Here is a 15,963-nt window from a genome sequence, read left to right as displayed (position 1 = left end):
TTAGGATAAAGAAGAGAAAAGCACGTAGAAATAATTGCTTGATAGACTTCATAATGTTACAACTTTAATCCTCATGATGCTCTTATAAAATAGGTAAATGATGTAGGTCAAATGATGTTATGATAAGTTAATGGCTTATTCTGTTGGCAGATGGAGGATTCCTTGGTGGCACACTGACACATTTTTTTGGGTTTCTTTTTGTAATGGTATGTTTGTGTTGTCCCTTGAGAAAACTCATTACATACAAATAAAAACTAAGGGAAAGATCTTTTATTTGAAAAAGTATTATTACTCACTTTATTAAAAAAGTCAGCTGAAATTTAAAAAGCCAAATTTCTTAATTATTTTAAGATAAAAACAGATTTATAAATTAGATTTACACACAATTTTCAGGAAAAACATTTAATGGATTAAGCAAATTTAAACAAATTTATAATGGGGCTTCCATACAATTTCTATTTTAAAAGACTAAAGGAGCAAAGTACAAAGAAAAGCAAACTTCCTGTTTCTTTAAAAAGTAAGTTTGACTTCTGTTTCTAGCAGTATGGTTGACTATATCCCTTAAATAGCCTTTTTGATGAAAATAGCTGAACTTCTAGAACTGAAATATTAAAAAAAAATTGTTGTTGTTATGTTTCTTATGTCGTCTTTTTTCTGTATCAACTCACCCTCTCACTTCATTCTTTTATAGAAGAAGCCAGGTCATTTATCCTGCTGATGATCCTACAAACTGGATTTGACTGGTTGCTTCCCTGTGTATCATCTAACATGAAATTGTTCCTTTATTCTTTGTATTTTCATTAAACTGAGAGTTTCATGTAGATGCTTAATTAGATTATTGTTCAAAAGATTTTTTTTGGACAGGACTACTTCTGAGGTGGGGCTGCACTCTTGCACCACATCATGAGGCACATGACTGACTGCCACGTTTTAGTGACACTAGAATGATCTGTGTGTTCCAGTGATATCTGGAAAGGCCCATGAAAAATTCTTTGCCTATAATAAATGTCAGCCTGATTCCTCCATTATAAAGTCCCCCATCAAGCTTTCATATAAAGGTTTTAACATCCTGTGATGATCATCACCCAGATCATTATTTTATTAGCAATCTACATTTACTGGCTAGAATTCTAAAAAGAAAAACTTTCTTTTTTTTTTTAATGTTTTATTTATTTCTAGGAGAGAGAGAGAGAGACAGCGTGAGCAGGGGAGGGTCAGAGAGAGAGGAAGTCACAGACCGAAACAGGCTCCAGGCTCTGAGCTGGCAGTCAGCACAGATCCCGACGCGGGGCTCGAACCCACGAACCGTGAGATCATGACCTAAGCGAAAGTCGGAGGCTTAACCGACTAAGCCACCCAGGTGCCCCAAAGAAAAACTTTCTTAACCAAGTACTTGGTCTACTGAAAACAGAATTCATAAAGGAAATATAGCTGCATGCCTGAATCTTTCTTTCTCTTATTAACTATCAGGGTGATGAGTTAGGTGTCCCAGCAACTTGCAATAATGACTGATATGTTTTTTTAAAGAATATGAATGGGTCGAATAATAAATCATAATGGCCATCAGAAAACATTTAAAATTTAATAACAAATATATCAAATCAGGGAGGCTTCAGCTAAAGCAGTACTTGAAAGTTACATAGCTTCAACTGCTTGCATTATGATGAGAAAAGTTTCAAAATTAAAGAGACAAAGTTCCAGTTTGAAATAGAAGAAACAAAGAACAAAATAAAAATAAGGAAATTTGAAGGAAAGAATTAAAGAAACAGGAAGAGGAAAAGAAATATACAAGAGAAATATACAAAACCCAAAATCGGTTCTTTGAAAAGATTAATGCAATCAACAGACCCCAGACACAAAAGAAAAGAAAGAAGGCACAAATAAACATTATGAATGAAAAAGGGACATAGCTATAGTGCTATGAAGCTTAAGATGGATATTAGGAAGATATGAATAAGTTTATACCCAATATTTTGAAAACTTAGATAAAAATAAATTATGAGACAACAGAACTCTTGAAAACTGACTCAGAAAACCCTCAATAGTCATGCAATCATTAAAGGAACTAAATCAGTTTAAAAACTCCCCACAGAGAAAGGACAGGGCCTATTTACAGGTAAATTCTATCAAAGTTCAAGGAATGAGACATTCAAATAGTACTGATTCTAGGGAATGGAAACAGGAAATATTCCCAATACATGTTATGAGGTTAAGAGAACTCTTTTACCAAAGCCAGACAAGGACAGCAAGCAAGAAAACTTACAGGTCACAGAAACAAAAGTCTTGAAAAAAAAATTAACAAATGAAATCCAACACTGTAGAAAAAGAGAATATATCACAATGGAGTTTGATTTCACCCCAGGGATGCAAGACTGACCAAATACCAGAAAATCAATTAGTGTAATTAATCACATCAACAGATTCAAGAAGAAAATGATATACATTTCCCTGGAGTAAAAAGTTTATCACCTGAAACTCCATTTCTAATTGTTTACTTTAGAGAAACTCTTATACACATTCCTGGGAGACACACACAAGAATGTATACAGCAGCATTGAAGAAAAGAGACAAAAACTGGAAAACACTCAAATAGACATCATAAGTAAAATGAATAAATTCATTGCGGTGTGGTTTTTCCATGGAATACCATATAGCAGTGAAGATGAAACACTAGCTACATACACCAAGTTGGATCAAAAAGAGACAAATCACAGAATAGTTTCTATAGTAGGACTCTAATCACATAAACCTATAAAACAAGCAAAACTAAATAGCATATAATTTAGGAATACGTATATTGAGGTAAAACTCAAAGAAAGACAAGGCAGTGATCCATACAAAATGCAGGGCAGTGGTTACCTCAGGCTGAGAGGAGGGAGGGAAGAGAGACAGAGAGAGAGAGAGAAAGGGAATGCCTAGCAGGCTCCATGCCAGCATGGAGACTGACACAGGGCTTGATCCCACAACCCTGGGATCATGACCTGAACACAAATCAAGTGTCCCCCAGGTACCCTGAAGCTCTGAGTTACAGAAGAAAGAGGACCCAGAAAATGTGGAAAGGGTTACCTGACTCTGCTGAATCCAAAGAGTGGTGATGGAAGGAGCACCTGAGTGCTGCAGTCAGTTAGTTAAGTGCCCTATTCTTGCTTTCAGCTCAGGTCATGATCTCATGGTTCATGAGGTGGGGAGCTGGCAGTGTGGAGCCCGTTTGGGATTCTTTCTCCCTCTCCTCCTCCTCCTCCTCCTCCTTGTCTCTCTGTTCCTCCCCTGCTCATGCTCTCAAAATAAATAAACTTTAAAAAAATGGTTGAAATGCCAAATTCATGTTATATATATTTTGGCACAATTTTAAAAAAGGAAAAAAAAATTGAGCAGTAGGAAACAGAAGGCAGGACCAGACGTCAGGTGGCATCAGAGATGCCAAGCAGACAGAGATCTAATATCCCAACAGGATCTCAGTTTTGAGTAAAATAACTTTCAAGATATTAAGGATTGAATATTACCAAAAAAATGCTTTTAGATGGTGACAAAGGCAAGCTCGATGCTTAAGTATTTAATTAGAAGCTGGGGCACAAACATGAAGGTTGAAATGCCATGGAAAGACCTGTGAGCAGAGGAAGAGGTTCTGGGAATACGCTGTGCTGATACACGGAGAAAATTTCAGGGAATCTGTTCAGCTCAGCTGGTAAGATAACTAAATGGCTGTGAACACAGCTTGCTTTAAACCACGTTTCAAATATTATCAGTACCTGCTTACAAGGTATTTATTATACAGCTATGTTCCGGTAAAGAAGGGTTTTATTGTAAGAAGTGGGATTTACACATCTAGCTTTTCACAAAAGCCTATTTTCTAAGAGAAACAGGCTGTTGTTCTGTGCTGCCAAAAAGAATGAAGTGCCATCAATGGGAGACACAAAGAATATTCTAAGGGAAACTTACTAGGCAGATTCGAAAGAATGTCTGAGTCTGCTTGGGCATGGCCAGAGCTGAGAATGTGGCGTAGGCCCCCTTGACCCCTGGTTCGGTATTCTTATGGGTCAGTAGGTGTGCATACCACGCCCCACAGGCAGGGCCATTGCCTATGGCAGTGGTAGCACAGGTTGTGCAGGACACAACTCCAGGGGGTTCTATTCCTAAGCCTGTGATAAGAAAGGCGCCTCCTGGAGGTCAGCAACACAGTGGCCCCACCTACAGGTATGTGACACTGAGCAAAGAGGATAAAAACCTCTTCTTCTCCAAGAATATTAATTATATCAAAATGTAAGTAACACAAAATATTATTTTTGTATTAAAATGAAGATGGCTATATTTTGCCTATATACAAGGGATTCAATATAAAATTCACATCAGCTAAAACCTTAGACTTCTGAGAAACTTCATGCTTTTAGTAAGGCACCTGGGCTACCTTCCCAAATCCCTGGGAACCAGTCCTTGATGGGAGGGCTCCATCTGTGAAACAGGTATTCATTCTCTGATGTTCAGGGGAAAGTAAACTCTCACTATAAATTACAAATTATCAGTATAACTAGACTTAACCTGGGGATCCAGATTTTTGCACATGACTTTTGCAAAATAAGCATACGATCATAAAAGAGTTGGAAAGATTAAATGCTACAATTACTGTTTCTTTAGCAGCAATATTATGCCCACTATAAAATCTGATTCTAGTTAGATCAATAATAGTATTAGCTGTTTATACTTGGATGAGTTCTGCTATTATTCATCTGGCACTGAAGCCAAATCAATTTACATTGAAAATTACTTAAATTTATCTTGCTGTATAGGAAGAAAATTATTTGTAAATGACACATCTTGAATTAAGAATCTTTTAGGGGCGCCTGGGTGGCTTAGTCGGTTAAGCGTCCGACTTTCGCTTAGGTCATGATTTCGCGGTTCGTGGGTTCGAGCCCCGCGTCGGGATCTGTGCTGACTGCCAGCTCAGAGCCTGGAGCCTGTTTCAGTCTGTGACTCCCTCTCTCTCTGACCCTCCCCTGCTCACGCTGTCTCTCTCTCTCTCTCTCCTAGAAATGAATAAAAACATTAAAAAAAAAAAAGAATCTTTTAAATACAAACCACATACGATATCACAATGCAAAACAATGAGCCCAGAAACTTACCCCGTAGAATGTAGTAGATGCAAACTACAAAGTGATAGGTACACCCTGATAACATTTTTGTAAAAAATAAGGAAATACTAATGCCTATAAAGGTCCTAAAAGGACATACACCCAAGTATTGAAATGATTATCTTTGAATGAAAGGTCATTTTTGTTTGCTTCTCTTTTGTGCTTTCCTATATTTTCCAGCTTCCCCGCATTTTGCATTTTTACTTTGGTAATTAAAAAAACCTAGAGTTAAACAAGTGAATACAAGCCAGGTATCAGAAATAGTTTTTGAGAGGAGGAAGTAAGGACGAGGATACCTGTGAATAAGACATCTCCACCATCTAAGGTTGCGTTTTCATCTTTCATCTCTACTAGATTGAGCTGAAGTTTTTCTAACGCTTCTTTCATCATGTCAACCTGTTGAAAATAAAGTGATTCAGATTAATATCCTACCATTTTCTGACAAGAAAACCAATCACCTAAAACTTCTGAGCACTGAATCATGCTCCCATGTGCACACATGCACACAGATAAAGCCTGGTGAATATATGAATATAGGTAGTATAATTTGGACCATCCACGACCATTTGTAAGAGAAGAAATTATCTATCAGAAATTGTCTAGTTTGTCTAGTCTATGCTCAAGTCAGTAATATGGCCTTTTTCTGTTGGAGGCTGACTAGTTAGGACATATGAGTCACAAAAGGTAGAGGGCAGAACACCCAATCCTCCAATTCTTGCCAGAAAGTACAAGATTTAATTTTAAACCTTAAGTCAGTCAGTCAGTCAGTCAGTCAGAATTGCATACACACAGAGTAATATAGGGAAGAAATATCAATGACAATAACCAGTAACTTGAAATCTCAGCCTACAAGATAGTCATTATTTTCCATTCAAATATTTTCTAAAATGTCAGAACATCTAAGGCTACTCTGTAAATCTGAACTGCTAGTTAAATTTAACCTAGGTCCCTAGAGGTGATTAACAAATATAATAATTGCAATCAAATAAAAGAATACTTGAAAATGAATTTCAGGGGCTTTCTATGATTCCGGGGTATAGTTTAAAGCACAGAGATATTCTGGGCTGAGTTAGGGAATACTTCTTAGTGAGGTTTATTTTAATGCAAGAAAAAAAAATTAAGGTATAACAAATGCCCTTTGAAGTTCAGTTTAATACAAGTCCTTCCAGCTGCTCAACAATTTTTAAAAAATGTTTATTTATTCATTTTGAGAGAGACAGAGAGAGAGCATGAACTGGGGAGGGGCAGAGAGAGAGGGAGACACAGAATCCCAAACAGGCTCCCTGCTGTTGGCACAGAGCCTGACCTGGGTCTCGAATCCATGAACGGTGAGATGATGGCTTGAGCTGAAATCAAGAGTCAGATGCTTAACCAACTGAGCCACCCCAGGTACCCCTTAACAAAACAATTTAAGTATTTCTGAAGATATGTACAACTTTTGAGATGGTAAAGATATACATCGAGAAAACATGAATGGGGCTAACAGAAAAACAAGAGATCCCATGACATGGAGAGAAGCAGGTAGTTCTGCCAAAATACAGCATGCCCAGGACACAGAGTGAATTGTCAGTGAAGAGTTTAGGAGACACAACTACAGCAGAGTACCTTCTTAAGTAATAAAAATATGGCAATACTCTGACAACAAGCATGACGTTCATGCAGTCAAGAAAAAAAGAGGATACAAATTAAAATAAATATATCATCTCATCCTTGTGCTGGAACTCATGTAAAAATTCCACAAACCAGAGTGACTCAGAACAATAAAAAATTATTTCCATGGACAAAATGGTCTTAATGTTGTAATAAACACATCTAGTGTTCTCATTTAACAGGAGAATAGGTTTTTCTATTTAACAGGAAGGGGACTCATTGCTGTAGTGTAAAAAATGCGGAATAACAATTACCAGGGCTTGCTGGGCTACAGCGAATCCAAGAAAACACACAACTGTTTCCTTCTGGCATCTGCCTCTGGGTCTATGGAAAATTCACTGAGCTTGGAGAGAGATCATGAGAATGCAGCTATTGTTATCTTCTGTCTCATGCTATTGCTTCTACTATAACCTAACATTTCAAAGATTACTAGGAACACAGCAATAACATGTATTTTGTATATGTAATACCACCTCAGGAACTTTATTCAATTCTTAAGAATTTAAAAAGAACAGAAGTAGGGAGGCTAATATATACTAGTTTCAGAAACACTGTATTTCTTTAAAATCCCGTGTCTTTCAAATTAAAGTTTTAGAGGATAAAATGCTTGTGGTTTCTTAAAAGTTAAAACAGCTGCACCAGCATGAAAAAACTGGCTTTTGTGCAAGGCCAGACCTTTTTCTTTTTTTCCTCCTTATTCAGTCACATCTATATACACAAAGTCATCAGGATACAAACATTGATGACCCCATATTACTTTCAGAGTTAAGGGTATGAACAGGTTTAAAAACTAATTAAATATCAAAGTAAATAGTTCTGAGAATCATAGAACTATATGGCATCAAATTGACAATGCTAACTCCAGGGAAACTTCTGGAGAAGAAACGAGAGAGGCTGTCCACTGAGAACTGCAAACTCTTGGCACAGTGTTTCTACCAAGCAAACTCGGAGGCAAACAAGGCCCAGTATTGCCGTGACACAGGGACCCAGAGCAAGCCAGTTATTCAGGTAGTTAGCACACTAAATATAGCTATAGAAGCGGGAATTTTTACAGGAAAAGATCCAAACCATGAGCCTTCAAAGAAACTGCCCATTCTGTGGTTACACAGCCATGGTTAATGTTGACTTAATTAACTTTCAAGGGGATAAAAACCCCAAACTAAACAGCACACCCACCTTTTACTGAGACACTAACCTTGCAGGGTGGAACTTAGCATTACTCAGGGTGCAGAAAAACCGTCAGACAAACAGTATTAATTCTAAAGGTTGAGTTGAATAGGTCATTTTATCCCATGAAATTGGAAATAAAAGGGTAAATCAGAGAAACAACCTTAATTAATTTAAAACTTAACTACATTATTTTCATACTCCAAAGATTTACAAGATCTTTCTTCCTCCCCTTTTCACTCTGCATGCACTTCGTTTCATTCCTTTACTTTGTACTCCCATTTCTTCTTGCCCCATCTCTGCTCCTCCTCCCCTTTGCTAGATTCCTTTTCTTTTCTTTTTAATGTTTTATTTATTTCTGAGAGAGACAGAAGCAGCATGAGCAGGGGAGGGTCAGAGAGAGAGAGAGCATGAGCAGGGGAGGGGCAGACTGAGAGGGAGACACAGAATCTGAAACAGGCTCCAGGCTCTGAGCTGTCAGCACAGAGCCCGATGCGGGGCTTGAACCCACAAACCGTGAGATCATGACCTGAGCTGAAGTCAGACGCTTAACCAACTGAGCCACCCAGGCGCCCCTACAGATTCCTTTTCTGACCACAATGGGTTTAGACCACTTCTGCTGCTTCCAACCATCCAACCCACATGTCTTCCTCAAAGCTGGTACTAGTTTTGAAGTCATTATCTTTTCCTTTTGATCTTCCTGCCCTCTCTACCTCCCTTTCCTTCTCTCTCTCTCTTTTTTGGTCCTGGAGTACTAATGTCATCATGGGGTGACACAAATCACTGGCACTCCATAGTGTAGTGTTATGACCAAGGGCCTGGGATTCAAATCCCAGCTTGGCTACTTATTAGTCAGTGACAGCTTGTTTAACTTTTGAGCCTCAGTTTTCTCATCTTTAAAATGGGTCATTGGTCATAATAGTACCAATATCCTAGGCTCCTCCTGATGATTAAATACATGTAAAGCACTTGGCACTTTGTAATTGCTGAATAAACATTAGATAGAACTTTTATTATTTAAAAAATTTTTTTAAATATTTTTATTCATTTCTGAGAGAGAGAGAGACAGCATGAGCAAGGGAGGATCAGAGAGAGAGGGAGATACAGAATCTGAAAGCAGGCTCCGGGCTCTGAGCTAGCTGTCAGCACAGAGTCCCATGCGGGGTCCAAACCCACGAACTGCGAGATCATGGCCTGAGCTGAAGTCAGACGCTTAACCTGAGCCACCCACGCACTCCGGACTTTTATTATTTTGGTGAATATCAGCTTATGTGGACCCAGTGACAAATACTTGTCCTATGAAACTGACCCACAAAAGAAAGCTGCTGTTTTTTTTTCTTACATTTGGACAGATTTCTTATGTTTCATCCTTGTGACAGATTCCATCTGGTTTCTAGTGCATTAAAATGACAGTCTTTTCTGCAAAGCCAATAAAGTTACAGCACATACACTGAAGACATATTTAAATTTTAAATCATTCCAGTTTGATTTCCTTCCAGCTCCTGGAAGCTGTCAGGCTCTATGGTAGATTTTTTGTCTAATCTCTGTTTTAAAACGCACCCCCCCCCCCGGAGGTACTAGATAACGTGGGAAGTGGGTCTGTCTGGTAAGCTGTCCCACAGGACTCAAAGGGGCATCAGCCAAGATGATACAAAGTGATTATAGTTCCTGAAGACATGACCACTCTAAAGGACTCAATCTAAAGAACTCCCACTCTTTCTCAATGCCTGGTCCCTTTTCTTACACTTTCTGTTCTACTCTTCTTACCTTCTTGCATGGCCCTCATTTCTGTTTCCTCATGTGTCCTTCATGTTTACATAATCATCCTGTCTTCTCATTTCACTCCTTTTGGGTTTTCACAGTGAATGCAAAGAACTAGGGATTTTAACTCAGGCTCGACCACTTATTAGTTATGTGACTTGGATGAATTATACTTCCTGAGCCTCGGTTTTCTAATATGCAAATTGTATAGTGCTTTCTCTCTAACAGGAATTACATAACAAATAAGCTAATATATAGTGCCTGGCATATTATGGTCAAAACAAGTAGCTGCTGATGTTATTGTTTTGCCATAAAATAACTAGTGCTTGGCTTGGATTCTGGCTATCTTTCAAAAAGAAATAAAAGATAAAAATATACCATTTGGTCCCAACTTTTTTTCTTCTTGCAAAATTTCCCCCAAACACAAAATACTAAAACAAATATAAAACCTTACACATTTTTATTGGGAACTAATATTCACAGTAGCTTGCAAAAGCACTGTCATTAGTTCAATATTCTTTATTCTTTATTTTCCAGTTGGCCCTATCCAAAGATGCCTTTGTTGCCTATTTTCAACAAATGACCGTTTTGAATGTTTCATATCTTCTGTTTGCATGTGGCGAATGTGCTCACAAGGCCTGAGGAACAGTTTTGTGCTGCAGTCCCATTAAGGGTCTATATCAATCTGTTTGCCAAGCTGGTTTCCTTTCGCTGCTCTGCTCAGTGGGGTGGCAGATGTTATGACTACAAATGAGGACACGGGCATTGGCTTGTCTGTGGCCAACATGTCTCTGTTCCCCACAGATCTGCCCTGTGCTAAGAGCTGTGCTATCAACACTATCACCACTAGGTTTTCAGTGCTCATTTCAACGTTCCAAGTACTCATCATATTATCAGAGCTTTAAAATTACACTGTCATCCTATTCACACTCTTGTCTAGCTCTTAAGAGCCAAAGAACAGCAGCATAGCTTTGTTGCTAGTCCTAGATAATGCTGAGGAAGCCACTCAAGAAGCTGATGTGATGCCTCTATCATGCCAAGGCACAGCTGGCCTGAAACTGTTGCTATATCGAAGTTACACTGTGTTGTCCCTGGTCACACTCAAAAGGGTACATTTCATTCATTTGTGTCACTTTAATGTTCCTTGTCAATCAGCACATCTTTGATCCTGTGGCCACTTGGACTAGTGTACATTTGGCTGATTTTATAACAATAGTTAATGTCTCTATCATGCTTTCATACATCTCTTCTCAGTTAATCAACCTTTCAGTTCAGCAAACATTTAGTAAATGCCAACTTTTTTTTTTTTTGTAAACCAGGCTACATATATTTAAACACCAAACCACAGTCCCTATTCCTGGGAAGCTACAAGCCAGTAGGGCAGATATACCTTATGAACATATACTGATAATAAAATGAAGTATTTGTTGTGATGCTCACAATAACTTGAAAAGGCAGTAAGGGTAGGCATTTTACTACTCATTTTACATATGAGTAAACTGAGGCTGAAGGAAGTTGACTGATTTGTTGAGTCAAGCCTTATGAGGCCATGCATCTGTTCATGTTCGTATTCACTGCACTGTGTGATTATGATTTTCCCAAAGTCTCCTCACAGAGCACAGCCCACATCAGAAATGAAGCTCATGCCTTCTGTTTTCCAATTTTGTACATTCACTTGGTATTACAAGATCCTATCCAAGATGACTCCAGATTCTATGATCTCTTCATTTCAGAGATGGGTGACATTTCTGTATACTAGTGTCTTAGGATGCCAAGTTGCAGTATAATTAAAATGCTAAATATTATGAATAGAATGTATAAACCATATAAGGAATGTTCACCAATGACAGCCTGCCTATTAATTACCACCCTTCAACTTTTTGGATGCCTGAGGTTTGTTCAGTGGTTTACTCCTTAACTTTCCCACATGCGCTAATTAAATTACTAAAACAAACCAGAACTACTAAAAAAAAAAAAAAAAAAAATCAAAGAGAGGCTTAACAAACTAAATGACCGAGTCTTAAAAATTCCTAAATAAAAACACATTGGAATCCTCTGCTATAATTTTAGGACAAAACTCTTAGGAGGAATTTATTTAGCAATGATAAAAGCAAACATTTATATAGTCTTTCTATGTGCCAGACACACTCTTAAGAACTCATATTTAATAATCTAACCCTCATAATCCAATAAAACCAGTACAAGAATTATTTCTGTTTTAGAGATGAGGAAGCAGAAACATGGCTGTGAACTTGCCCAAGGTCTTAGAGCAGCAGAGCTGAGATTTGAACCTAGAGAACTTTACTGTGCAGTTTGTGTTCTTCTTTCCTACAAAACTTGTCACTAACAAGATAATTTATATATATACTATGCATTCAGATGAAAATAAATATTAGAAAAGATTGTGAGCATCTATAATACTCTTACGAACAGATTACGTTCAGGGCCTCTGGGCGGCCCAGTTGGTTAAGCGTCCAACTCCTGGTTTTGGCTCAGGTCATGATCTCACAGCTCATGGGTTTGAGCTCCACATTGTGGAGCCTGCTTGGGATTCTCTGTCTCCCTCACTCTCCTCACTCTCCTGGTCTCTTTCTCTTTCTCTCTCTCGAAATAAATAAATAAACATTAAAAAACCAGATTATGTTCACTTTATTTGTATGAACAAAAATGTGAACTCAGACATTCTAGAGGAATGGGGGTAGGTTGGAGAGGCTACAAATTGCAGTAATGTAAAGTTATATTTGGTTTCTAAAGATCCTAAATTTTGTTTTCCAAAGCATATATATAAACTAATAAATTCTGGGAACCACTACTTCGTCCTTCCAATTTCTAGATCTAATTGCAAGAAGTTATTTGTGGAGAAATCTTTAGACAGTCAACAAATGCATTTTAATTACAATGAGATTACAAAAGCACACAGACATGGAGACACACTCCAAACCAAGTCACTATATACATATATACACATTTCAAACCAACTGGGAAAGATTCTGATAATCTACCACATTGGGAAGTATGGAGGAAGAATTCTACAATACCCAAGACAGCCACTGCCTGATGTATATATCATGTGCAAATCTCTCCCTTTGGGTGTTAAAAGAACCTATAAATGTGATGAGATATCACTCCTATGATTAGGCACATTTTATAGCACAGGTAAAGATATTTTGCAGATGTAGCTGAGTCTCTAATCAGTTGGCTTGAGTTCATCTTGGGTGAGCCTGATCTAATCTGGTGAGTCCTGAAAAGGTTTTAAAGGTCAGAGATGGAAGAAGTCAGAGAGATGTTGTCCTACTAGTCTAGAAAAAAAAGCAAACAGCCATGTTGGGAACTGCCTATGGAGGGATGTCTGCAGAGCCACCTCTAAGAACTAAGAGCAACTCCTAGTCAACAGCCAGAAAAAAAAAAAAAACAGGGACCTTAATCCTACAGCCACAGGAAATGAATTCTAACTACAACCTGAATGAGCTTGGAAGAAGATCTAAGCTCCAGGTGAGAACACAGCCCAGCCAACAACCGGGTATGCCATGCCCAGACTTCCAATCTGCAAAATATGGGAGATAATAAATGGGTGTTCTTTAATTTTTATTTAATTTTTTTAATGTTTATTTATTTCGAGAGAGTGAGAGTGAGGGAGGGATGGGGGGAGAGAGAGAGAGGGGGGGGAGAGAGAGAGAGAGAGAGAGAGAGAGAGAGAGAGAGAGAGAGAGAGAGAGAGAATCTCAAGCAGGTTCATGCCATCAGCACAGATCCTGATGTGGGGCTCAAACTCACAAACTGTGAGATCATGACCTGAGCTGAAATCTAGAGTCAGATGATTAACCAATTGAGCCACCCAGGCACCCCAGTGGGTGTTCTTTTAAGTGTTATGTTTATTGCAAGCTGTTACACAGCAATGGAAAATTAATACAGAAAGTTCCCAATTTAAACATAGTTTATTTTAAAAATTTATCTATAAAGGACTTTGGTCAGAAGCAAAATGTTGAGCTTATTTCTAAGTTGTTTATTTAGAATATGGCGCAAAAGTTCTTAAGATGTTCCTAAGAAATTCCCAAGAAAAGAAAAATGTTTTAACTGAGTTTGAAGTTCCAGATCCACCGACTTCCTTAATCCAATATTTACTAAAAGGCTGTACAGTTAGATTTTAAAATGTAGAAAGCAAGTTGCAATACTGTTTTTTTAAAGTTACAAATCTAATACATGCTCATAGAAATGAAAGCGACAGAAGTATATACCTAAGTAGTAATGCAGAACAAAACTGTGCCTGAGACACCCCAATCTTATTCTCAGTTTCGTTCATTCAGTAAATATTGAGTATCTGTTCTGAGCTCGATACCACAACAGACAGTAATCAGTGGTCATCAAAAAATAGACATGACCCTTGCTATATAGTGCCCTTAGGGTAACAGACATTAAAGATTCACCCAAATCAACATATAGTTTCTATATTATGATAAGGGTTATGGAGAAAAACAATAGTGTGCTTTGAGAAATAAGAAGGGTACATAATTCAGTGGTCAAGAAAGGTCACTTTGAGGAGGTAACATTTAAGCTAAGAAATAAAAATGTTTATAACGGTTATCTATTCCTGCTGGTGGGTCATGTGGAATTCTCCCGTAGAAATAAAACAGGTTTCTGGATGATTCTCAGATCACAAACAGCTTACCTTAATATATGAAAAATTAATTAAGGCCTTATTATACTAAGAAAATGGTCAATAGAACTGGAAATTATTTACTGCATTAAAATCTTCAGAAGTTATCAGAAAGAGTCAAGTGAATGTCATTAATCCTGTGATTATTCTGGGAACTCATGATATTCACGATGGTCAACATGTGTGAAAGTTTTATAACTACCTAGTTCATTTTCCTTTTTTTGAGCTTTGATAATAATAACTGTTACATGAATAAGATCTCTTAAAACATTTCCCAAAGACTATTAATACCCATTGTATTTTTACCGTTGATTTCTTGGACTTCTAAACTTATTGGCTTATCTCTAGTGACAAGTTCTAAAAATTAACCAGGATATTTAGCATCTTGGTTCCTATACTTATAAGAGGAGGGGTTATAGCTTAAAAATGAAGCCATTTCTAGCTCTAGATTTCAAAGAGTTGTAGTCTCAAAACAGTTTTTGGCACTCATAAATGTAACTTTAACTATAATTTTATTTCCCTCCAAGAGAGTTTACTGAAAACATTCCAGATGGTTATTCATGAATAATGTATTCTGGATTTAAACCAAATTCAATCAGAAGCAAGAAGCTGAGTCTATGGATGGGGCGGGGGGAAGACATGGCAAACCCAAAAGTAGATGAAAAAATATGAGAAGGATGTAAACCCTCAGAGGCCAACAGACGGATTCTGCTGTAGGGGGAAAAACTGTATCTAAAAAGCAAAGTGTGTGAGTGTCAACACTAACTTATGATACTTCGTGGTTTTTGTTTGTTTTTTCAGTAACCCAAAGTGCTGCTAATTACTTACCAACAGTGATAATAATTACACTATGTACAGTGTCAATAATGCCTTTCTTATGAGAAAAAAGATATCAGGGCCTGCTTAGCTGCTAACCTCTGCATACTTTCTTATATTCATTTGGAGGATAGGAAACTTCAACTCTGGGTTCATCCCTACCAGTTTCCAGGATCAACTGTCATCTAAAAAAGGAGGATCTAACACACTCCAGGCCAATCCCCTGAGACTCAGCATTAAGTCATTCTTTATACTCTGTCCCATGTTAGACTATATACCCAGGTGTGACTTTGGTCTTTTTCCCTGGAGTCCTGTGGCAGTAACTTATCCCAATCTCTTCCTATGAGTAGGGACCTTGTCTATGCCCTCTCTAAGGATCTGAGCCTTAAACTACAACCCTGCACTGTAGATGGGCTTTCCAGGTATACCCACCTCTCTCCATTTCCTCAACACAGAATCAGTAACCCCAAGAGCTGAGGAATCTACCTCTCAACCACTTATAACTCTAGAGGGCCCTCTTTTACAATATTAATGCCACAGACTTATCATCATTAATAATATATAAAATTTATTAAGCTCTTTCTAAGTGCTAAGTGCTAAATCTAACTGATTTAACATGGATTATCTCATATTAACAATACCATATCCCTTCAGGTAACCTCCTAGTCTGCATCAGTCATGGCAATTCCATCCCTCTTGCTGGGGACTGGTGCACATGACCTAATTTGGGCCTCTGGGAGGAAGTCTGCTGAGAGTTTCCTGAAGGTAAAGAAAGAACATAATCTCGTT

The 15,963-nt window shown here is 37.9% G+C and overlaps 1 protein-coding gene across 1 annotated transcript in view; it reads right to left on the bottom strand.

Moving 5' to 3' along the window:
* Positions 1-15,963, bottom strand: part of DDAH1 (dimethylarginine dimethylaminohydrolase 1) — a 133,008-nt gene that overhangs the window by 36,521 nt on the left and 80,524 nt on the right. The window contains exon 2 of the mRNA XM_039246943.1: positions 5,423-5,522. Coding sequence (XP_039102874.1) covers positions 5,423-5,522 — 100 coding nt within the window. The remainder of the gene's footprint in view (positions 1-5,422; positions 5,523-15,963) is intronic.

Source organism: Hyaena hyaena, unplaced genomic scaffold (assembly GCF_003009895.1).
Source record: "Hyaena hyaena isolate Hyena2069 unplaced genomic scaffold, ASM300989v1 scaffold_286, whole genome shotgun sequence".
In the NCBI taxonomy this organism is placed as follows: Eukaryota; Metazoa; Chordata; class Mammalia; order Carnivora; family Hyaenidae; genus Hyaena; species Hyaena hyaena.
Note: the sequence above shows the minus strand (reverse complement) of the source record. Positions and strands in the feature narration are given on the sequence as shown.